This window comes from Strigops habroptila, chromosome 7, assembly GCF_004027225.2.
Source record: "Strigops habroptila isolate Jane chromosome 7, bStrHab1.2.pri, whole genome shotgun sequence".
In the NCBI taxonomy this organism is placed as follows: Eukaryota; Metazoa; Chordata; class Aves; order Psittaciformes; family Psittacidae; genus Strigops; species Strigops habroptila.
In genome coordinates, this window is record NC_044283.2 from 9,220,652 (window position 1) to 9,244,852 (window position 24,201).

General features: G+C 38.0%; 1 protein-coding gene across 6 annotated transcripts in view; it reads right to left on the reverse strand.

Annotated features, from left to right (window-relative positions):
- Positions 1-24,201, reverse strand: part of ZFYVE28 (zinc finger FYVE-type containing 28) — a 149,816-nt gene that overhangs the window by 22,082 nt on the left and 103,533 nt on the right. For 2 of the 6 annotated variants that reach the window (XM_030491351.1, XM_030491350.1), the window contains exons 8-9: positions 20,451-21,812; positions 9,903-10,007 (exon numbers count right to left, since the gene is read on the reverse strand). In XM_030491351.1, the coding sequence (XP_030347211.1) occupies positions 9,903-10,007; positions 20,451-21,812 (1,467 nt within the window). Of the gene's footprint in view, positions 1-9,902; positions 10,008-20,450; positions 21,813-24,201 lie in introns of those variants that run through there. The other 4 variants (XM_030491353.1, XM_030491352.1, XM_030491355.1 and 1 more) reach the window with 3 other exon arrangements.

Below are 24,201 nucleotides of genomic sequence, written 5' to 3' on the forward strand. Positions count from 1 at the left end.
TCATCCAAGTCGTAAATATCAATTGTATTTCATTAAAAAGTTGATGAGAGACACTCCACAAATTATAAACCAGTGCAGTTCCTTGGACTTCAGTGACATCAATTCATTTGCACTAGTTGGCCTTAATGTATCTCTCACGTCCATTACTTAAAATGTCACACATTTTGAACAACTAAGATAAACACATATATAGCTATATCATATACACGAACTTCCCTATATATGTGTGTGTATATTTGGAACATTCTAGTTTTTACAGTATTTCTCAAAAAACATAATCATGAGCTCCCCTGGCTTCCATTTCTGTTCATACAGAATTTAGCACAATGGCCAACTTATGCTCAGTGTACAATAACATTTTGTATTCAATCTATGATATTTAAGGTTTTCTCCCCTATTTGGATTTTTTTCATACTTTGAGTAAAAAAACAAAAAAACAAACCCAAAGCTTTTTCAAGCAAATCTACGTTATTGTCTGCCCAGAATTTCTAAAGCTACTTTAGTAACTGATACATTCAACCCACTGTTATTCGTGTAGGCTGTAACTGGAAATCCCAGTGCTAACCTGTCAACCTGTCTTTCCTAAGCTATTAGTCTTATAGTTAACGAGGCTGTAGTCAATTCTGGGTTCCAATTTGCAAAAAAGAACAAACAACTACTCCAAAGGCCATGTAAAGGATCAGATGCAATAGCTGGGGAAAGACAAAGACTGCATACATGAGGAATGACAAGAGGAAAATTATAGGGGTTTGGGTAAAAGAAGTATAACTCCATGTCAATAAGAAAAAAAAACCCCACTACTTCTCATCCTGCTTTTTGCGGTACCTCTGGTGTTTCTTTTTGGATACTCTAACAAGAAATACAATGAACAGCAGGTTAACCCCCTTTGGTTACTAACATGTACTAGTTCTGATATGGTTGGGAGGAAAACTATGAGAATAATGGCTTCTTACAATTATTTTAAGTGAAAGGGGTGGCTACACACTCAATTTTAGAGTAATTTAAACCAAATCCAGAACATGTCTTATTATATGGGTAATAGCACACAGTTATTTAGCTAAGGACTGTATTTTAAGGAATGACCCCAGAAGCTACATTTAAAGCAGACTAAAAAAGAAAGCTTTTAGAACTTAATTTCTTGACTTTCTAACCCTAATACTTTATGAAGTCAAGAGGGTTTTAAAATGCAAACCTTTAGGTATATTCTATTTTAAAAGAAAAGGCTAAAGAGGGAGAAAAAAAACCCAACCACCAACCAACCCTTAAAGCATTCCCAAGGCCTCAGAACTTTGTCTTGAGAAACAAATAATACAACTACACGCAAATCCCTCTATCAGGAACAATCTACCTAGGCACCACCAGAAGAAGTGGATTTGGCTGGACTACAGTATTAGTAGTGCCCAGCTGGATACATGCTAGGACATGAGCTAGAAAGTCCCATCTGCTGTCAACCTTTTGAATTCCTCAGTAGGGGAAGTTATTTTTCATACGCCACATGGATTTGCAGAAGCCTCCTTCTTTGTGCCAGTAGAGGTCAGCAACCTGAGACTGGCTGATTAACATAAGGAATCTGACTAATAGGACTAGCCATGTGTCCTAAATGATATCTTCAATCAGAAAAAAAATCCTGAGCATTGAAAATGAGTGAATTTGAAATCAATGGTAACAACTTCTGCTCTGCACCCTGGCAGCTTCTGCAGCTGCCCACTCCATTGGAAGACATAATCTTAAATCCTTCCTCAGCTCTTCAAACCTCAAACTGCAGAGCATAGCGCTGTACTTCCCATGTTGGACTTCTCACAAAACCAGAATTTCTAAAGCTACTTCAATAACTGATACGTTCATCCCACTGTTATTTGTGTAAGATGTAACTGGAAATCCCAGCGCTAACCTGTCAACCTGTCTTTCCTAAGCTATTAGTCTTACAGTTCACAAGGCTGTAGCCAATCTGGGTTTCAATTTGCAAAAAAGAACAAACAACTACTTCAAAGGCCATGTAAAGGATCAGACGCAATAGCTGTGGAAAGACAAACACTGCATACATGAGGAATGGCAAGAGGAAAATTATAGGGGTTTGGGTAAGAGAAGTATAAAGATGCTGTTAAAGCAGCATCTTGCTAAAGAGATCCAGCATAAGAAACTCTGTCTAGAAAACTGGCTTATTCAAACTCATTACCACTCTGGCCCGGGTTTTCAGAAGAATGCAAAGATACTGTACTTCAAATGGGAATTAAAATAAACAACATTGCCAGCACAGGATTTATCAACTTTAACAGTGCTCTCTCCCAAACAGCTTTTTTAGTCCTTATACATAAAACTCCTACAAGAGTGCTTATGAACAAATAACATAAAAACATTAGTAATCAACACAGTTCCTTCCAAACCGTCAAATTTAAGTGTCGGATACTTGCAAGCTACTACAGTTACTGTTTCTTTTAAGATCTAAACCAAAAAGGGATAAAACCTGCAAGATAAAGATATTGTAAAATTCAAGAAAAAATAGAACAGAAAATATGTTAGAATATTTCTTAGGTTCTACTAAGATTTTCTCAATTCCACCATGATATTTTTTCCCCTAATGATTCCCTGTAATCAAACATGCATTTAAAGCTCTCAAATGTTCATTTCCACTGCAAAAGGACAAATAATAAGATTAGACACAGAAATATTTGAACTTCAGGGAAAAAAAAAAGCCTGAGCTGGAAAAAGTGAAAGTGAAAAATTGGAAATAGTATAGCACTTATAAAGGATGGGTATGTAATATCAGCCCTGGTATCCGATACAGATAAAGAAATGCATCAGTCCCAGCTTTTACGCCTTATCCAGAACTTGACATAGGAACAGACAAAACCTGGATACCTGATGCTGGATACAAATACTTCCAAGGGCAAAGAGTGATTTCATAGAGCTCTTCAGCAATGTCCTCTGTGATATGCAAGCAAATATTCTATATGGCATAGTAAGAAGTGAATTAATTGAGCATCCGATTCCAGCAGATATTCTCGAGCTGCAGCTCCTGTGTGTGGCAGAAATGGAGATGGAGAAGTAGCAGTGAAAAACGTTTTCCAGCAAGAGGAACTCTGAGGGATAGGGAAACTTATTAGCACAATGTTCGCATATCAGACCCATTGGGTCCCTCAAAAAGTAATACAGAACAACCAACTGAAGCATTAAAGCATCCTAGGGTCTAGGAGGATCCCACACAAATTTGGTATCCAGCTGTGGGAGTCAAAGCTGAGAAAAGCTAAAGTATTAGGTGTAGCCTTAAAATTTTAATTTGAAAGTAAAGCTTTCTCTTTATTTTTCACCTTCAATGCTGCTCTATGAGGAAATCCTCTCTTTTTCTTCCAATATAACTGTGATTTTACAATATATCTTCGTTTTAGGCATTGACAAAAGCTCTGCAAAACCTTCAGTTAGTATAGTGATTTTAGTTAATTACACATAATCTGAAAACTCCCAAACATGCTCTAAGGGGTTTTTTTGGGGGAAAAAAAAACCAAAATCTGTAAAATAAAATCTAATTTCTGAAAGTTAGTAATTTTTGTTCTATTAGTACCACAGGGAACACTAAGTGACATTTTACATATCATTGAAATGAATATGATTATAAATGTGGCCAAATTACTAAAAATGAAAATTACAAGTGAGCTGTGTAGAAGCAAGAACATGAACCTATTATGATCACTTTGTGTCAGCCTCCAGCCAGATGATATGCAAATTTGGGGATGTATACTATTGTTGCTAGAACAGACTTATTACCTCTGCCACTGATGCTAGTCAGCTTCAAATCCTGCCCTATTTCACTTGCTTTACACAGAGGGCAACATATTTCATATTTACTTCAACCGTATCAGACATTTTAATACCCCTAAAATATGAAGTTTATCATTTTAATTGGGAAAGACCAAAGAACTTAAAACAACTGAATTTTCACCTTCCCACTGTAACAAGCACTTGTTAACAAGCAGTTCACACAAACAGCCTGGGTCATTCCTTGAGAAAACAAAATCTGCATCAATTACTTGTTACAGAAGACAAAGATATGCATATAATATAGCAAAAAATACCTTGTAGAACTTCCTAAAAGGGAATACTCTAGCTCAGAAAATGCTGCACCATTTTGAGATAAGATTTTTTTTGTCTTACAGTGTAAGGAAAAAGACAGGCATGAAACACATCCAGGAGAGTCTTGGCGATGAAAAACTAGAGACATCTGCTTCAGTCACATATGTCTCACTGACTAAAGTCATAAGCAAAAGCTGACAGACCTCATCAACGCTGACTTCTTTTGTTTTGCTGGTACTGCTCAGCTGGTTGTTGGGGCAAGGGGTTTAGCAGCAAAGCAAGAAGATTGTACACAGCAGCCTGTTTATGACTGTGTTAATAGTGCCCTCACACCGCTTGAGTGACAGAGTTGTACGAACCGACACAGAGTCGGTGCCTAAAACATACACAGTCTGCAGTTCAAAATCATTAAGCAGGAATGGCATCTATTCTGGAAGTCATTCTGATTTGCTTAAGGTATAAACCCCTTTCTTTTCCCACAACTGTTACCACTGAGCTCACAGTAGATGTAAAGCCATTACCACCAGCCTTCTGGTTCTGAGCAGTCCTTTCTATGAAAAAGCTTTACAGAAAAGAAGGGAAAAAAAAATCTATAGGAATGCATTGATCAAAACAAAAATGACAGTACAAAACACTGATGCACAATTAATCTGTCATTTTGCATAGCTTAAACAACTATAACCTGACCAGATTAACAATGGGAAAGCTGCAAAACAGGAGATGTGAAGACACAGCTGATCAGGTAGACTGTGACACAGCAATTAAAATACATTGTTATTGCATTTGTTGGCCTCCACGCTATTATCTGCAAAATCCCCAGAGTAGCTGTAACCTCTTTATGAAAACTTGTGGACATGTAATTTGTGCTGTAGCTTTGATCTTGGGACCACGAGATGAAAGAACTGTATTCTGGTATAATTCACAGTCCTGGCAAATGACCAAGTTATTTTTCCTTCTTGCATCCCCTTTGAGGCACCAAGTTCTACTGATGAAAATGCACAGTATAAAATCTGGTTTTGTAAAAAACTGTCCACCCACAAGAATTTTGCTTGGTCTGCGAGACAGGCAGGAAACTGGCTCACAGGTCACACCCAGAAGAGTGCTGATCAATGTCTTTTCACTCAGGCTGTCACAAGTCAGGGATCCCCAGGATCAACAGTGGGACCCATGCTGTTCAATATCATCGTAAATGGTCTGGACGATGGGATTGAGAGCACCATCACCAAGTCTGCTGACGACACCACACAGGGTGGTGAGGTAGATGCATCAGAAAGGAAAGCCATCTTACAGACAAACCTGGACAGGCTGGCAGAGTTTGCTAGCAAGAACAGTATGGTTTAAGAGACAAATACAAGGTCTTGTAGCTGGGATGACAACCAAAGACCCAGGACAAGCTGGGATCTGTGTGGATGGAGAACAGCCTTGCTGAAAGGGGCCTGTGGGTGCTGGTGGACAGCCAGTTGAACAGGACTCAGCAGAGTGCCACTGCAGCAACAGAGGCAAATCAGATCCTGAGCTGCATCTGCAGTGATAAGAGACATAATCATTCCACTCTTCCAAGCACCTGCAGGCCACACCTGGAGCACTACTGTGTCCAGTTCTGGTCTCCAGTACTCAAAGACAGACACAAACCAGAGAGAGTCCAAAGGATGGACCTAACCCTTCTCGAAGAGACTGAAGGAGTTAGGTTTTTTCCCCCTGGAGAAGAACCTTATCAGTGTTCTATTGTGTAAAGAGTGGCTACAAAGAGGACCAAGGCTCTCTCATCACAAGGAGAGGATGAGTTGCAGTTCAAAAGGTTTCATCTTAACATAATAAAGGAGTATTTTACACTAAACAAGCAATCACAAGAACAATCTTTCCAGGGATGCGGTACAGACCCATCGCTGGCAGTCTTCACAGTGCAACTGGACAGGGTGCTAGGAAATCTCATCTAGGCTCCCTTTCCCAGGACAGGTTAGACAAGATGATCTTCTGAGGTCCCCTCCAAACTGGGCTATTCTGTGATTTTATGAACTGACTGGCAAGGTAGCTTCAGTCTCCTGCAAAACACTCTCTATTTCTGAAGCAGGTAATAAAAATTTGCTCTTATTTATATACTAAGATAACCTTCCCTGCCTCGTTTCACACGTGTGTTAACAGGGATATGCTCAAAATAGGTAACAAAATCTATATCCTTCAACTACATCCAGCAAGTCAAAGACCTTGGGCTCTGCCCACATATACACAAATATAGATACCCTAACACAAATAGCCAGATAAATATCCCACTCTTATTACTGGCAGAGTCTTGCTGTTTTGAGTCCCAATACACTGCACATACCTCTTTTTACAGACTGTAAATAGACTAAGATTTCACCACCAATTTTTGTAAATGCCTAAAACTGTAGAAAAACATACCATAAACCACCAATTTTTAAGCCACAATGACATATCCACGAGTACTCACTGATCAGGGAAAGCACTTATTGTATCATTAAGATTAGTTTTAAGTTTTTCTATTTAAAGTTGTCATTTATTGGTTCATTATAACCTTACAATGAAGAAGTAGGCTTTTCCATACACTCTAGGCAGGCAAACTCTTGAATACAGATTCATCAGTATTTCTTCCTCCTTGCACTGTCTTATACCAAAAACTCCAGTGAGGCTACTGACTTTACTACTTCCAACACTGAACTGGGTAAGATTCCAGCAGCCTATTTTATTAGCTGCCTATTTACAATTCACAGGGTTATATCAAAAATGGTTCTAAAAATTATATTTATGAAAAGAAACCATTAAAATAGAAAATCTGTATGGATTGCTTTCTGGAGCTAATCTAAACAACAGACCAATTGCCACTTCCCTGCTGTTACAAACATCTCATTTTCACTGCAGTCAACAGCATTATTGCAGTCACGCTGATGTAACATGAAACTACTGCATACTATTGCGAGTCTGTATAAAACCAGTTTCTGTGAAACCTTCTGAAATATATGGAATACATTTATCTTTGGCTGAGAAAGCTGACTACTGATCTGGGCATCTCAAGTCTGAATACTGCTTAATGATTATTTTGCAAAAAATCATCTTCTGAACTTGGCTGAACATTTAACTTTTTGACCATCAGACCTCTGAGACTAGGAGGAACCTTCTACACAGATCAGATACCAAGAAAATAATCAACCTTGCCTTTGCAAAACCATTTGAGAAGCCCTCTGTGCCTCCTCCCCCCCCCACACCATTTGTGCTCTAAAAACCCTGAAAGTTTTAAAATGTGTTTCAAATTACTGTGTAAGCACAGTCAGTAATCAAAGTATGCAACCAAGGTTTTCATTTAACACCGAAAATCTCTGGCTCAGATGCATTTCAACAAATTACATGCTTAAGTAAGGTTTCTTCTGTTCTCCATTGACTAAACAGGGAACCTTCAGCAACAAAACTCCTAATTTAGGTATATCAGTTTGGTGCCTAAAATCAGGTGGGATGAATATAGCTCTAAAAATTACACAGCACTGGTTGGTGATGAAGAAAGTTTAAGGTAGTAAATCACAGGCTGATGTGAAGCAGCCTCCTTTAATAGGTCCTGAGTGGTTCCTACTGTCCTAACAGCTTTTTCCTCCCAATTAAAACCAAAATGGCAAACCATGACACATGGGTTGAATGGTGCTCTGGGATCCAAGGAGGGCAAATTTTCTCCCTGGTTCTCCATTAGAAAAACAATAAGTGTATACATATATAGAATTCCATATATGCAATACCTCATTGTTTTAAACCCATTCAGTCTATGGTATTTAATACACTAGTAGTTCATTCCACACACTGTGCTATGCTGTTTTGCCACCAGACCCCAACTGTTAGAAGACACTTGGGTATTTCCAAAACATGCTGCAATCTGACAACACCACTATCAGCCTCAGTATTGATTATTTAACAGCACAAAGGAATTGTTTACGATTCACAAGAGGTTGAAAGGCCAAATGAAAGCATTTCAGGAATTTCATGTTTAGCTAGTTATTTTTCAGGTAAAATTGCAAATGTTACATTTAAATTTCTCATTGTTTTTAAGTGACAGCAGCAAGAAATAAGTACATTAAAATGTCATATTTCAGATAAAAACAAGCAAAAAACCCAATTTAGGTATTATTTTGGATACGCATATGACATAAGGTAGAACTTAGTTATGTCAGAGAAGAACCCTTTTCAGAGATTGTCTTTGCAAGGAACATGCCTGTTGTAGTAACCTAAAGATACAACTCTAGAGAAGCTATTTAATAGCCAATAAAACTCTTTAGGTAATATGAGATTAAAAAAACCCTCAAGGAGCCACTTAAAATAACATATTCTAAAATATAATACAAATAGATGTACTGAATATTGTATTTCTATGCACGTACATCTAGGAACATACTCCTGTGAAGCAGTCAGACTTCTGAGCTTTTTTCCTTAAGTTGTTAAAAGGAGTTTAAGATTTTTTTAAACTAAGTATTTTGAAAAGGGAAATTCATCAGTATAGTTAAGTGGGCACTGCTTTTTTATTGGACTACGAAGTACAATAGCTACATCTCTAGTAATATCAATCAGATATAGAAAAATAAGCAACAGACAAGAAACCTTTCAAGATACCCAGGAATGATACATCTGCAATACTAACAAAGGCAGTACATGAAGGCCTTGAAAAGAGGTGCACACCTTTAATGAAGACTTATTCTCACTGCTCCAGTTATTCCTGAAGAATAACTGAGGTTACTTCTATTGTCTGTTCACACAGCCCCAAACTGAGGTACTTTCTGTTCAAATAGGCCCATGTGAAACAGTCTTTAATATATACAGTATTTAGAAGAGGGCAACTGTTGCGTGCAGGTGAATAAGTGTTGTTTGAAGAACAGTCGAAATATTTCAAAATTAAAACCATGAAAAAGTTTTAGATGCATCCTTCTGCTCTTATTTTAAAAATGTGAAACAACAAACTGAGCCTTGAAGATGGGCACATCCTCCAAAAAATATGTATTACTGTATGTACTATTTCCTCTATCGCTATTAGAAAAAACATTTTACCCTCCCTTTCCAGCCCCAAAACTAGGCAATATTTGGAATTCCTGAAGTTCAAATGATGTGCTAGGTAGAGATAAACAGATGAAAAAGGGAGGACAAGCAGCACTGGAAGATCTACCTAGACTGAAACAGTGGTATTTCAATCTGCCTGTACCAGAGTAAAAATGTTATTGCATACAATGCGATACATCACATACATGTATGTTATGCAAACACCAAAAAAACCGCAAATAATTTGTAATTTTGCTTTATTATGTTTTTTTACCCTAAACATTATTCCTCTATTTTTCTCATTAAGCACTCTGAACAAAACTGAAGTTAAAACTCACATGCAATTTCAGAAGATATGAATATAAACTAATATTCTTACCAGTTTTGGCCAGCACCACTGTGGAAGTTAAATGATTGTTAACTGGAAACTCCCCTCATTTTAACAGGTGAAACAAAAAGGAAAACACACATTTCCTAGAAAGCCAGGACCTAGTTAAGGCAAATATTTGGTACTTTTCAAGCTGAAACCTGAAGTCTCTCTTAAGAAATGCTATATGGAGAAATAAATGGGAGATCATGGACATCGATAATGAATGGCTGTATACATTAAAACTTTTCTGTAAATAGTTGCCTCTCAATTGCCTCAGCACTGAAGAAAACTGCTAGGAAAAAAAGCAAAAAGCACCTGCTGTTTGAAAGGAAGAATTCTCAGAAGTGTTGCTGTCACTTGATTGTTAATTCAATGAAAGTTTTTAACCAAGCATAACCCAATACCATTTGTCAAATCTGACTGCAAGTGATGTTATTACCTCAGAGCGTATATGCTGGAGAGACTACATGTAGTGACAGAAACACTCTCATAGTCACTGCTGGAGATGGAGCTGAGGGGGGAATCACGTAAGCCATCCTGAGAACTGAAAAAACATATGGAAACAAAATGAACTGCTGAAGTCAACAAAGGTAAAAACAGCATGGTGATAACTCATGGCTTGTCATGGCTTATACAGAAATAAGACTACACCTGTAGTCGTATTTTTACTCTTCAGAAAATGATACAAACCTATTCTGTTTTCTTCCCAGTAGGACAGTTTGGCAAAGTCAGTGGGGACACATCTTGTAAAAATCTTTGCTTTAGATCATGCTATACAGTTCAAACATTCAGGAAAAAACCAAAGATATTTTCATGGGGTATAGAGGGAACAGTGTGCTCATGATGCTAAGTGTTGTTTAACATTACAGAAGATATAACAAAATGGAAAGTTCATAAAGTCGCTGTGTGTTTCAGGCCAAGACACCTTAAACAATAAGCTTCAAGAACTTCTTAAGTATCGTGACAACTTTGATCTACATTTCCTTCTAATGGGAAGGAAAACACCTGAGAAAGCAGAAAGCTGACTCTTCAGTGAAGGAAACGAAGATAATAACCCTACCCCTATATTTGCTCAGTCCTTATGACTGCCATATCTGTAGCTCAAATTTGGGCTTTAAACCAACAGATGAGCAGAATGGAGCAGTCCCATGGCAAACCACTAACACTTAATTAGAGGAAATCCACTAGCTACTAAGTAAAAGGATATGAATAATTCACATGAACGGTACACAACTTGTCTCTGGGCTAATGAAAAGCCTTTAAATTACACATCATTTTATCAACATAAACTAGGGTTAGAAGATAAGAAGTCATTTCATAAGCACTGCAGAACTATATTGGAAAGACCAATTTTTTGTTTCAGTAACAATTTACTGCTCAGCTACTGGAAATTCCACAAGCTGAAAAATATTAAATTATACTATATAAGAAAATATGATTTTGAGCAGAACTATCAAAGCTGAATTGGCTCTAGGCAGTGCAGAAGAATCATTTGAGCCTGCTGAACTCAAATGTTCAGTCAACAGAAATCTTTGGACAACGCAGAGAGAAATCTAAGAAATACCTTCAGTTAAAAGAGAGGTAGTTATATAGGTCAAGATTGTTTTACCTTACTTCACAATTACTAGTGGATCTTTTTATGCTCTTTTGATTTGTAGGTGTATGTGGGGTACATATTCAAACCAGCCATGTTCAAAATTCTTCTGCCAAATTTACTATTGTAGCTATTTTTTGCAGCTAGGAGTCTGGAAGAATGCTGAAGGGGAATTCTTCAAAGCAGTGCACAGAAGGTATGTGCTCTAATCCCACTAAGAAATAATAGGATTTGTTTGCATACCTCCCACTAATTACTTGAAAAACGTACCCCTTCATGTTCCTCATTTCTGATTGCCAATTTGAAAATAAATCCCAAGTGTGCTATGCTTTAGTTGAAAGGAGAGCCATCACAACTGGAAAATAATTTTATCAGACTTGAACAAAAATCTATTTAACTTTCATTCGTTTTATGTAATTTCCCTTGCTAATTCTGCTCATTATGGAGAGATCTATGCATTTAAACAAAGGCTTATTCTTTTATAGCTCATCACCTTTACCCATCCAATCTTACAATATGGTCATGCTTCTAAAATGTACTTTTACTATCTGTTTTATGGCAGCTAAATGATATTAAAAAACCCATTACCATGTCATTTCACAGCATGATTGAGCAGGTGTGATGGTGTGCTTCCCCTCCTCCCCTTTTCTGCTTAAGCAATAGCCACCAGCAGTGGTTGTGATGACTGCACCCGGATTAAGTTGGACTCTGGGGAGACAGACAGCACAATAGCAAAGGGCCGTAAATCTTGCTCAGTGGCTGAGGGCTAGCTGAGCATGCTCCAACCAAAATATGGCTGCTCTGCAAATATGATTACAACTCAATCATCTTACTCCATAAATGGTGGCCTTTTGAGCTTTCCTGCACAGCAGTGGGCTGCAAACTAGGATCTCCCCTTGAGCAGGGATGCCTCTCAAGGTAACTCCTCAGGATTGAGAAGCTCCTTATCACATCAGATATTCGGTAAGAGAATTGGGAATAAATGTGTTAAAACATTGAAATCATAGCGAAGTGATACAAAGGATTGATTGTGCATATATAATCCTTTGGACAAACTGTTGGTCCAGCCACACCTAGACTCCTCTCTTGGAAGAAGTCTAGAATGCAAGGGGGTCCCTTCTGAACCCCATGACTCAATGGCAGGGTCTCCCTCACAACTCTGGCCTTGTCCTCTATGCAGTAAATACTCAAGTGTACCTTGCCTTCAAACCTCGTTAAACCACTGTTGTAATTACCATTGAACTTTAACTGTTTCAAAATTCATTGTTGCTTGTCTTGAGAGTGAAGTGCATCATTCTTTCCACAACAGCAGGAATAGTTGTCTTGCAAACATGAAATGTATTTTTCAGAATGAAGTAATCTTTGAACAGCAGAACCAGGACACAAGAACAACTAGCAAACTCAGCACCTTCTTTTATTCTCACCTCCCCACCATTTCCAGATTTTTGCAGTGTTTTGATCCTGTCAGCTGATTTGGGCAGTGACACTTGTTCTGACAGATATCAGGTTTACTGTCCTTCAGTGCTTTCTGTGAAGCTCTGCCTGATGTATTTGAAATCCAGTCAAAATACCTCAGTTACCAATAATACAAGAAAAATAATTATGACACTATTTATAACTCACCATTTTCTTAGGCTCTGGTTTTCTAGATGTTTTGTTTTAAAGAGTCTGATGCTTTCAGCTCATGCACAATAAAAAGGAATTTTTCTAAGAACTCAAAATTCTCATACATTTTTTGGGAGTTAAATGCTCTAAGTAAAAAAAAAAACCCAAACAAACCACCACCCTAAGTACCATCTCTCTATTAAGAGCAGATATTATTTATTGTCAACATTGTCCCAAGTCATGAAATCACTTTCTTTCCTGAGCTAACTTTGTGAAGTGGACAGTACAATACAGAGGCAAAACAATAAAGGCGGCACAAAGTGCTGGACCTAGATGGCAAGTAAACCTGATGAGTGACCTCTAAACATAATGGCACACAAGCAGCTCTCATTATCAGTGATCTCAATGCTATCTTTATTTTCATCTTCACAGATGTCCTCTGACCAGCTCACGAGCTTCACCTCATACCTCTTCTCCATAATTCTTTTTTCCTCATTTGAATTCTGTCTGAACCTCCAACCAGCCACTAGCTGCATAACTTCTCACTTCTCATCACCTCCTATCTCATCTCTTTTACGCCTTCTCTTAACACTGTTTGCCATTCTGGAGTGCTTCATAAACGCCTTCATTTTCCACTACTCCATCTTTTACCTGGTGCACAAACCTGGCCATGCTGAGCCATCCGCTGATTTCAGGATTAGATATCCATCTGGTCAGTCATAATTTGGCAATGTAAACTGCTTGAACGCACTTGACAAAGCATGCTTACAGAGGCTAGTGTGTTGTAATAAGGGATGTCTACTTTAGACAATTACAATGTTCAAACATTTTTCTCACTCCTGTGTACCAATACAGATTGAATTTTTGTACCAGAAATACTATTTATTATTTACAATGTTTATTTCTGGGTCATATTCAGGCTGTAACTCTTCAGATAAGAAATTCTGTGTTTATTTAATACCAGTAAGTAGGAATCCAATAATGGTAACTCTGTTTTATGTCTTCTTAGTGTTATACTAAATAGCTTTTAAAAAAACCAAACCCTACCCTCACCCCCCAAAAAAACCCCAACCAACCTCCAAAAAGCACTCCTTACTGCATTCCTTCTCCATACACGCAGACTCAGGATTAGAATTTTCTTCTCATTAGCGTCTGCCTGAAGATTGACTCAGCTTTTCGAAGACGCTGGTAGATCCTGAGGTGAATTGACCTGCTTTTCCCAACTCATGATTCTTGTTCTCAGCTGATGATAGCTCAGCATGCATGTTCATTAGCACAATAGCAAGAAGAGAAGGCATGTGCATATGGACACATTCTGTAGCTGACAGCAGCTCACCCTTTCTTCCCATACCAGCCCATAGGCGACCTGACCTTCACATCTCATGCTCATTTGAAATTAATGCTGTGTTGGATTGGGTGGGATTCATAGGAGTGTTTGAACTGTGTAAAGGGGCAAAAGTTTGTTGCATTTGTGAGGTCTTAAAGGCCAACAGTGCTATTTTAAAAATTATATTCTAGCACAGGATAAAGCCACCATCCATGTTCATCAAAACAGAATTTTTCAGGACTTTTGATAGAAATACAGAATAAAGATTTGAGGCAACAGATCAAAGTGATATGGGGTGATGTGGCTGCCTCTTCATGGAATACTGGCAGACTGAACTAATGAACCATTTAAATAAAGCTGTTAGCCATTTTTTGTAACTATTCTAAGTAAACCACCAATCCGTATGCCACCTTTATCCTGGTGTGCCTGCTCTCTTCTACCCTAACGTGTTTCCAGTCTCTTACATTTAATTAAACCTCTGGCTGTTTCAGGGGATAGTTTCTTCATTAATGTTATTACTTGAGTTACAATTACATTCCATGTTACATCAGTTAATTAGCACAGATCTCTGTTTATCTCACTACATGAGAGCTGACTTTAAAGCCTCATGTCAGCTACACAAAATGAACTCAAGTAAGTGGCTTTTAAAGCTGTTTCAACTACACTAATTTCTGGGATTTGTATGTTGAGAGTTAATGCACTTCACTGTTGCTCCATTTGACATATGGACCTAGTAAAAGGGAAGCTGGTAGAAAACACTGACACCTTTTATTTGCATGCTAAGGCTTCATAACAGCAGTTATGTTACCGGATACAGCACAAAATCAGTGTTCAACAGACAAGTTCAAACACTGCCACTTTTAATTTGAGACTTGTGTTGTTAAAAAGAAGGGGAGGAGGAATTGAATAAACTCATTTACACTGAATGTGAATTTCACCAGTTGTACAAAGAAGAAACAGAATACCAGAAGGGGAACAGAGAAACTTCAATCAACAGCCAGATAAATGACTGCTTAAGGGAAGTTTTGCAGCTGAAAGGCTGATATTTTGTTCCCAATCAACTATTTCCTTCTTGCTGATGAGAAGTTTTCTTACTCCTGAATAGCTAGTTAAAAGACTAATCAGTACAAGACACTGAACAGACATGGTTTTGTTAATGTGAACATGCACAGCTGTCCATTAATTTTTACAGAAAAGGCAACTTTGACAATTTTCCTAAGTCTTACTGTGATGGGAGTATTATAGGGAAAGCATGAATGTAAAACATTTAATCAAGTTAATTTGCATTGTAATATCAATTAATCTAGTTTTGATAAAGAAGCACTTGTAGAATCAAATGCTATAAACTATAAGAAAGCTAGAAAGGTAATTTGTGTGAGTTTGGTTTTTTAAATGTAAGTGCTAGTCAAAATACAAACGCTTCTCTCATGCATTTTTAAAGGTGGAATAACTTAAAGTTACTGTACTGAAAATGTGCACACACATCACATGTTGCTAAGGAGCAAACAAAATAAAACACAGGCAGAAAAATCAAAATTAGAAGCCAACTGTATAAAACAGGTCTTCAGCTTTTTACAGAGACATCCTAATATGCTGAGGAAATACATTTTAAATGTATTACAATATAGACTATTCTAATATGTAAATATATTACAATACATACAAATTTTGACTACAGAATTGCAACACTAGGAAGTGGGACAACTTGAATACCAAGCTGGAGAAGAATAAATTATTCATCTTATTCTAGAATTGCAATACCAATCAGCAAACAGCAAAACATGCTTTTCCAAGGATGCCTCATTCCTCCTGCTTACACTGCAAAAGCATATGGCAAAAGATTCTATTTTTTAAGCCCCACAAATAAATGTGAACAGTGCCAGCTTCTAACAGCTGATGGACACAGCTAGAGCTTGCAAAAGTTCTCCTCACTACCAGTTTCAGCTCCTTTTGCCAATTCTCTTGTGCACTATAAAAGGCTTCATCAAGCATACACTCACCAAACAGATTAAGGAAAATGGCAAAAGAAAAAAAGGGTGTAATTTAAGCTAGACATAATAGACCTGCAGGGGAAAGGACAGCAACTGCGTTTAATAATCCTTTTGTATCAGAACTGTTTTAAGGTCAGTATGTAGATAGACAAACACGTAATAGAACCAGCTATTTAAGACTAAACCATGAAAACAGTAGCATTACATGACAGCATGAAACAAGCTGCTGAACTTCATAAAACACGTAGAAGAACTGGCAGTTTTACAAGGACTGTTCAACTCTGGAAAGAACAGAAAGCCAAGTACGTCCAACCAACCAACACCCCATAATCCTCACTCTCTGCAATTTTCTTTGACCTGGCACAAAGCAGGCAGAAACTATGACAGAACGAGCACTTTAAACATCTGTATAGCTTGCGTCCAGTTGAAAAGGAAGGAATACTAGATACAGACCTAAAGCTTGGTTTTGATTTTGAACTTATGTCCTTTTCTACTCAAACCTCCAAATCCTGCTTTGTCATGGTTTTATCTTCTCTACTATTCTAATAGTATTTCCCTGTTTTAACAGTTTTGCTCCATGACAGCCTTTGCTTATCACATTTTCCCTTCAGCAGATCGACACAGTCTATATCTTTGCTAGTGCTTTTCTCATACTTGATCTCAGTAATGCTGCTGCCCAAGACTCTCTGTGCCCTTGGTGCTCTACGTCTTAGATTTTTACAAGCAAGTAACAGAGAAAAACATACCATCAACTATGACTTAAAAACCAAAGTAGTATGGACACATCAATACTGAAATCTTATGTAGAAGAGTATTTAAATTGTATTTTAAACTCCAATGAATATTGAGGCTACATAGAGAAGCCTGAAATACCAGGTATTTTGGATTTAAGGATTAATTATACCTATAACGTCATATTGCACAGGATAAGAACTGATTTACTAAAAGAAACCATTTGTGTCATAACATACATATTTGACAGCTGATTCAGACAAGGGAAAGAAAATTTTCTTCTAGTAGGTGACTTACAGTAACTAGAAAGTAAATACATTTATCAATTTGATGAATGAGCATACCCTGCAGCTGTCCCATGTATATTAGATTGCTTATTGTTCTAGCTAATGGGTCCATCATTCTGAAAACAATCTTCTATCTCCAACATTTCCCCTATGGTTAAGTTGGCATTCACAAGCATGTAACAGGGAGCAGTTGCAGAAGCCTAATGTGATCTTCCAATTTAAAAATACCACTGAAAGAAGCGATTAGTCACCGCCCAGGCAGCATGAGTAAGAAAAAGGTCCACAAAGTTCTGTTTTGTAACTGAATTATCTCTTTTACCGATAACATGACTAGTGATTCAGAGGCAAGAACTACATCTATATATAGATATACGAGAAAATAAGGATCTACACATATAACTTTTTAATGTAGTCCTCAGTAGATCCCCAGCATCTCCATCTTTCAAAGAATATAGTAAAGGACTTAATATTAGAATGCTTCCAAATAAAGGAGCAACAATCTAGTAAAAAAATACCACCATCCCTATTTCTCCATGTCTGCAAAGATGGTACATTTGCAATTAATAACAGATGTACTGTAGTCTCAATAACGAATAGAGAGAATGACATGTAATCAACAAAGGAATTGTGGAAGAGGCTACGATGAAAACAGACAAAACCCACTAAATTGTTAACAAAACATTCAGAACTATTCACCCAAGAGTTTTAGGAGAACTCAAGAATGAATCAGATGAATTATTAACCTCTCATTTAAAACTTCCTTGATGCCTGGAGTTTAAAGGTGGCAATCTCTAAAAATAAAAAGGACTCCAAGGGGATTCAAACAACTCTAGTTCTGTGAGCCTGGTGTTCATACCAAGCAACTTAAACAGAACTTATCAAATGCTAAAATAGGTAAGCAATAATGAAAAGGTCTGCCTGAAATAACAGGGCTTCTGCAAAGGGAACCTCTTGGGAGCTCTCTGAAGGGATCAAGAAGCTTGTGAAGAATGGCGATTCAGCTGGCAGCCTCTGGATTTCCAAATAGGTTCTGTTAAAATACCTCACGAAAGACTTTTAAGAAAACCAAGGAGCTATACCATAAGAGGAAGGGACCCAAATAGAGAAATAATTCTTAACCATAAATAGGGAGGAGCTGTGAAACAACCACTTCTCAGAAGCTTGGGATGTCACTGCTGAAGTTCTTTAGCACGCTGTGGGTTTTGTTTTCACATAGAATCTGGAAAAATGGGGAGAGCAATGACGTCTGAAAGGTGGTTACCTGTGCAAAATTATTCAGGGTACAAATATCAAGAGCAGTCTGAAGAACTGCACCTGAGTAACAGGTAATAAAATGGCAAGATGAGATTCAACTGCTAAACGCAGGGAGAACATTAGCATCAGATACAGAATGGCAGCCCCTGAGCTCACAAGCAGGATCTTGAGGCCTGGGCAGACAATTTCAATAAAACATCAGCTCCCCACGTGGCAGAAAATCCAAACTCAAATATTGGGAGCCATTGGAAAAACAACAGAAAATAATTATGCCACTGTGCAAGCCCATGGTTTGCTCATATCTTGAGCAAGCTTAGTTCTGATTCACCTACCACTAAGAGGAAACAGTATAACTGAGAGAGACAAAAGGAATGATCAAAGCTACAGACAACTTCTGGACAACTCCTGATCAAGTAGCCTGTGACTATTCCAGCCTGAAAAAGTAACCACACAGGTGAAGTGTGACTGAGGTCTATAAAAATCACAGCTGGTGCAAAGAGGCCAGGCGGGAACTAGCTGTTCAATGGAGCTGTTAAAAGCCAGACCCAGAGGAAACAAAAGGACAGGGAGGAACACAAACCTACAGAACTCTGTAAAAAGACAATTCTCATGCACAAGTTTTACAATATTAACAGAGGCTGGACAAGTACGTTGAGAGAAGAGGTTGAACCATGGAAGGCTGAAAAAGAAGCTTTTATATAATTGTATTAATAACTTATAATGTAATATAATTTATTTTGCAGACTTGTTCTCACAAATTTCACTTAATATCCAACCCAAGGCAAAAATCAGTAGACAGACTGTCAGAGTCTTGTAAATGATATATGCTTTAGCAGGACATTAATTAAACATAAAGTAACTACTTCTTAGCAACATCCCACTTGAAGTGTTGCAGAAGCATGAAACGTCAAAAGGATTTGTGAATGTAACTTTAAATGAAGTCCATTCAGAAACCCTGCTGTTAGGCCCTGAATATGATCATACTTGCAAGCCTAAGTTTGCAAATACTCAGAATAATAAGAAAGATTAAATTGCCTTCTCTAAAGTTGAGTTTTGTGCATTCTGTGTTTTACGTGTAAGAGGAATTGACTCCCATGCAAAGAACTCTTGATTCCATTTCCACTACCAGTAAAATATTTTGTAATTCAACTGGCATGTTATTAAACAAATGTTTATTTCTGTAGCCTTTATACTGCAGCAACGCTTCATAGTTCAAGCTACCCCCACTGCATTATCCTGAACTCTATACACATGTAACAGACACAGATCCTGCATCACACACACAAGCCCCATGGTACTAACACAGTAAGGCATGAAGGAAGAAAACTGTCACAGAAATACAGCAAACAACAAAAACTTCTATTTCATTTCTTCCCTCTGCTTTATGATATTAATACTTCGGGGAAACTGAGAACATTACTCACTACAAAACAGGTTATCCTCTAAACAGTAAGCCAAAATGAAGTCTGATTTCCTACTGATGTGTGCAGGATCCCTAATGTCTAATCAAAGTTGAGCTGAAGCATGGCATTTTCTTTAACACAACTATTTATTATGGTTTCTCCCTGTTATCCAGTTTCTTATTGTCATTAAATACATAGAACCTTAATCCATGACCTCTATTCTTCTACCAGCTTTGGCTGAAATGGTCCAATAGGTTTAAAAGCTGCTTCTGCACTCTATTAGGCTCCTTCAGCACACAGACATTTATAAATACACTCATGCCCACAGGCAACATGATCAGATCAACCCCATGCTCACAAATGAAGATAAGGTAAGATGTGCTTAGATCCCAATTTAATTCTGTGCACTGATGCAGAAGTTAACTATTTAGTATCTGCCAGACACACTTTTCCTGCAAAACAGCAGAGTACAATAGAGGTAATGACCCAGGTAATGTTTAGCAGCTCTTTGTTACATTAAACTGGCAATGTAACATTGATTTCAATGATATAGCAACATCATTCGATTAGAATTCAGGTGTTCTCCGAATGTTTTCCCCAAAGATGATGAAGTCCAATAAAAAGCTACTTGCTTTAAAAAAAAAAAAAAAAAAAAAAAAAAAAAGGCATTCAAAAGTTCCTTAATCCTGCAACACATTTTCTTCAATTTTTAATTATACAGCAATCACTAAAGTGCAAGGATATAGGAATTTATTTATGTGCAAATTACTACTGAAACATCAAGTTGCTCTTACCTTGAACTAGATCTTGACTTTACATCTTCTTTTGCCATCTGTTCACTACTAGCATCTTCACTGTTGTCCAGTTTTTTCCCACACAGTTGTTTTCTCTTCTCCCACTTCTTCTGCTGATTTGAGATACTTTCTGCTTCTCCCTGTGGGTCACTTTCTGCTCCTACCTGTGAACCTGAGGAATGTGCCAGGCACTTAGAGGAGGTTGGCAGTTTTTGCTCTTCTCTGCCAAAGTCTCTTTCTGCTAACAAAGCAGAAGTTTCAGGACTTAATGTTTCCTGTGTAGGGACTGAGTTGTCCAAATTATCTACATGGTCCATTTCCTTAGACTTTACTAATGTGTATGAAGCATTTACAACACCTCCTGCAGAATGTTTAGTCTTTAAACCTTCAACACTGTCCTCCCTGCCGTCTTCACAGCTGCCACAACACACACAAGAATTAATTAGACAGTTTGTGGCAGCTATACTGAGTTTATGGGATTCATCCTCCTCATTTGCTAATGGATTAGCAGATCCAGGAACACAACTAATAGCTGCCTCTGGAGTTGTTACTGGGGATTCTGAGCTAGAAGGAGATTTAGGATTGAATATTACAGTAGCAGATATTTTCATTCCACCTGTCCTGTGAGCTATCACTTCTGCCGTTTCCGCATCATCAGCATACGCATCCCAGCCATTGAGGTATAACTGTGAGTCCGGACCTTCTAGACAGCTGCATGAATTCTGAATTGAAATGCCAGACATCTGCTTGCTATCTTCAATATTGTTATTATTGCTTAAGTCACTTTCAACATCTTTTAAATGCAAAGTTTGCTCTGCCTGATGGCCGTTCTCGTACAGCAAAGCGTCTCTATATTGCAGGTTCTGCTTTGAATCGTGGCAAGGGTTATTCACCCAAGCAAAAGTATCACTTACTGAATCCAACCCAGCAAGAGCTTCTCCTGCTCCATCTAAGTCATCCATAAAAAACACTCTGTCCTCTTCATCAGTTAAATTGTCAAGATGGTGTCTTGTTGGTGAAGCTTCTGTGCTAGAACTATTTCTTAAGCTAGGTCTGTGAGCTGGAGACTGACAGATGCTTGGAGGGGAAAGCAGAGAAGACATTTCATCTCCGACTCTATGTACCATCCTATTCAGCTGTTCCAGCTCCTGTTCATCATACTGCATAGAACAAGCCAGCTCAGCCTCTGTGTTTTCAGCTTTTGCTGAAAGCTCCTTAGCAGGCAAAGTCGCAGCTATGACCGGTGTAATGACAGAGGGTACTTCAGGGTCCGCTCTGACAGGAAAATCCACATCTTGAGAGATGCAGAGGTTACGTTCCAGTGTGTGCAGTTCATCCTCAGTTAATGTCTGAAGTAGATCCCTGAAAATACAGAAATACACACATCATTTTGCATTTACAACCATAGGATGCACTGATGTTACAGATTTTAAAAAAGCTTTTGCTATTAGCACAGAAATCCACAGCTTGAGGGCACAGAGGACTTTAGCTGCGTAACTGAGAAACACTGTGCATTTGGTATTCGTATTCAGAACACATGTGATTGCTGATGCCCGAATTTGACATTACTTATGCAAATACAGGGTACCAAACTATTATACATCCTTGCAATGAAGCCGAAACTAAATCAAAATACACTCAAACCGGACCTTTCCCCCTCCCTATCTACTTACAGTGAAAGTGTTATCTACAAATATATTTTGTCATTTTAATATTTTAATTAAGAAATTCAACTTTGATTAGTAAACCAATTTGCCATCCTTCATACTAGATTCTGAAAATTATTTTACAAAAGAGTACCACAGAAGTTTCACACCATTATATTGTTAGATAAAAAGAATTCATTAAAACTAGTTATATCGCTTGTGCAACACTGATGTTCTGAAGCCTATTCACTAAAATAGGGATTGGAAATTGGCTCTCTCCTGCCCCAAACACCTCAGTGTGCTGGTTTTGGCTGGGATAGGGTTAATTTACTTCATGGTAGCTAGTTTGAGGCTATGTTTTGGATTTGTGCTAAAAACAGTGTCAGTAACACAAGGATGGTTTCATTACTGCTGAACAGAAACTAATGTGGGACTTTAGAAACAGTTGAGTTTTTAATTAAAAAAAAAAAAAACAAAAACCAAACAACAAGACAAAAAAAACCCACACAACAAAAAACCCCCAACAAGCAAGCAGAGTAAGCACACAAATGCAACAGTCAAGGGTTTAAGCTTGTCCTTCACCTATGCAAAGATATGAAAAGCATCAGATATTCCTGGGTCAGGCCAGGAGGGTCCATCAAGTAGAAAAGGCTGGCTCTGATAACAGATTCTAAGGAAGAGCATAAGACCAGGACAAGCACACCATGATCTCTGCTGAGTGCATCCTAGTGGCTTCCAGCAGCCTGCAGCTCAGGGATTTCTGAACCAAGGTGGCATCCTTGTGTTCAGTAATCCTCACTGAACTTTTCTTGCACAATGAAAATGTGCATGTCAGGAACTGATCAACAGCCAACTGCTTAAACATCAGCTATGCTTCTCCAGACACTCCTTCGCAAAACGCACGAGATGAGAACTAGCAAGTCCTACAAATAGAGACTATACCAGCAACATTCAAAAGAATTTGCCTTCCATCCAAGTTCATCAGCATAACTAGGAATGAAACAGGCCCAGGGAAAATAAGATTGAATTTACTGACTTTCAGCACCTAGTCTGGGGTTTTATTCAGCATCCAGAATATTGCAAGACAGCATCTGGGATTTCTGGATGTCTGGGTACCCAGCACTGCTCTGCTTCCTTTCTGAAAGCCCAGAGAGCCTGACTGCTCAGACCTATCCAATACTGGTTACACACATTCACTCTAAAGAAGGGGCTGGAAATACATATTTACTTAGGCTGCCTAGCTTCATTGACCTGAGCAATAAACATTGTTTCTGCCAATAAGAGCACCTCAAAATTTAAGAAAAATTGTGTGCAGTCTTGAGGATGAGTAAATAAAGCTTGATTAAAGAAAACAAATCAATGAAAACAGCTGACAATCCTCCTGTCTTTTTAGGCAAGTAGGATCCATGCTGCCTTGCAAGAGTTGCTGTACACAATCAGTGGACTGCATGAGGTAGTCCACCAACCCTGTTATTTCAGTAGAGAAATAATCCTGCTTTAAATTCAAAGGAAATATGCTCATGTTCCCCAACTCAAACACCAGCAATTTTGCTGTTAACAAATAAAGCTTGTTCTGAAAGAGGTTTGGGCAATTATCTTCACTTCTCTGCATAAAAAACCTCACTGAACTGTTTTAAGCACAAGTTTCCCTGCAAGGTGACAAATGTTCTGAAACCCTGTATATTAGATTCTACAGGATTCACTACCAACATTAGGAACATGGCATGTTTTAAAATGCCTATGTATATATTGAGAATAAAATTAAAGTCAACAACTATACAGAGAGAAATGTTAAATCTCACTACTGAAAGTTTAAAACTAAGCATCAGGCATCATTATTAAACCGTAAGATTTAACTAAGCTGTAGCTACTTCCACAGCTCATTTCCTTTCTGCTGAAGCATCAGTAACTCATCATTGGATCCAAGCAAGTTCTGTGCTCGTATTGAAGAAAGCATTTCTCCCTCTCATTATTCAGAAGCCACAGGTTAAGAGAGCTTCTGCAACCCACCCCAACAGCAGTGGTGTGCTTTGTTCTCAGACAGGCTTTATAAAACACTGAATTAAAAACCGGCACACGTTGAAGTTTCACCTGCTTTTACTCTT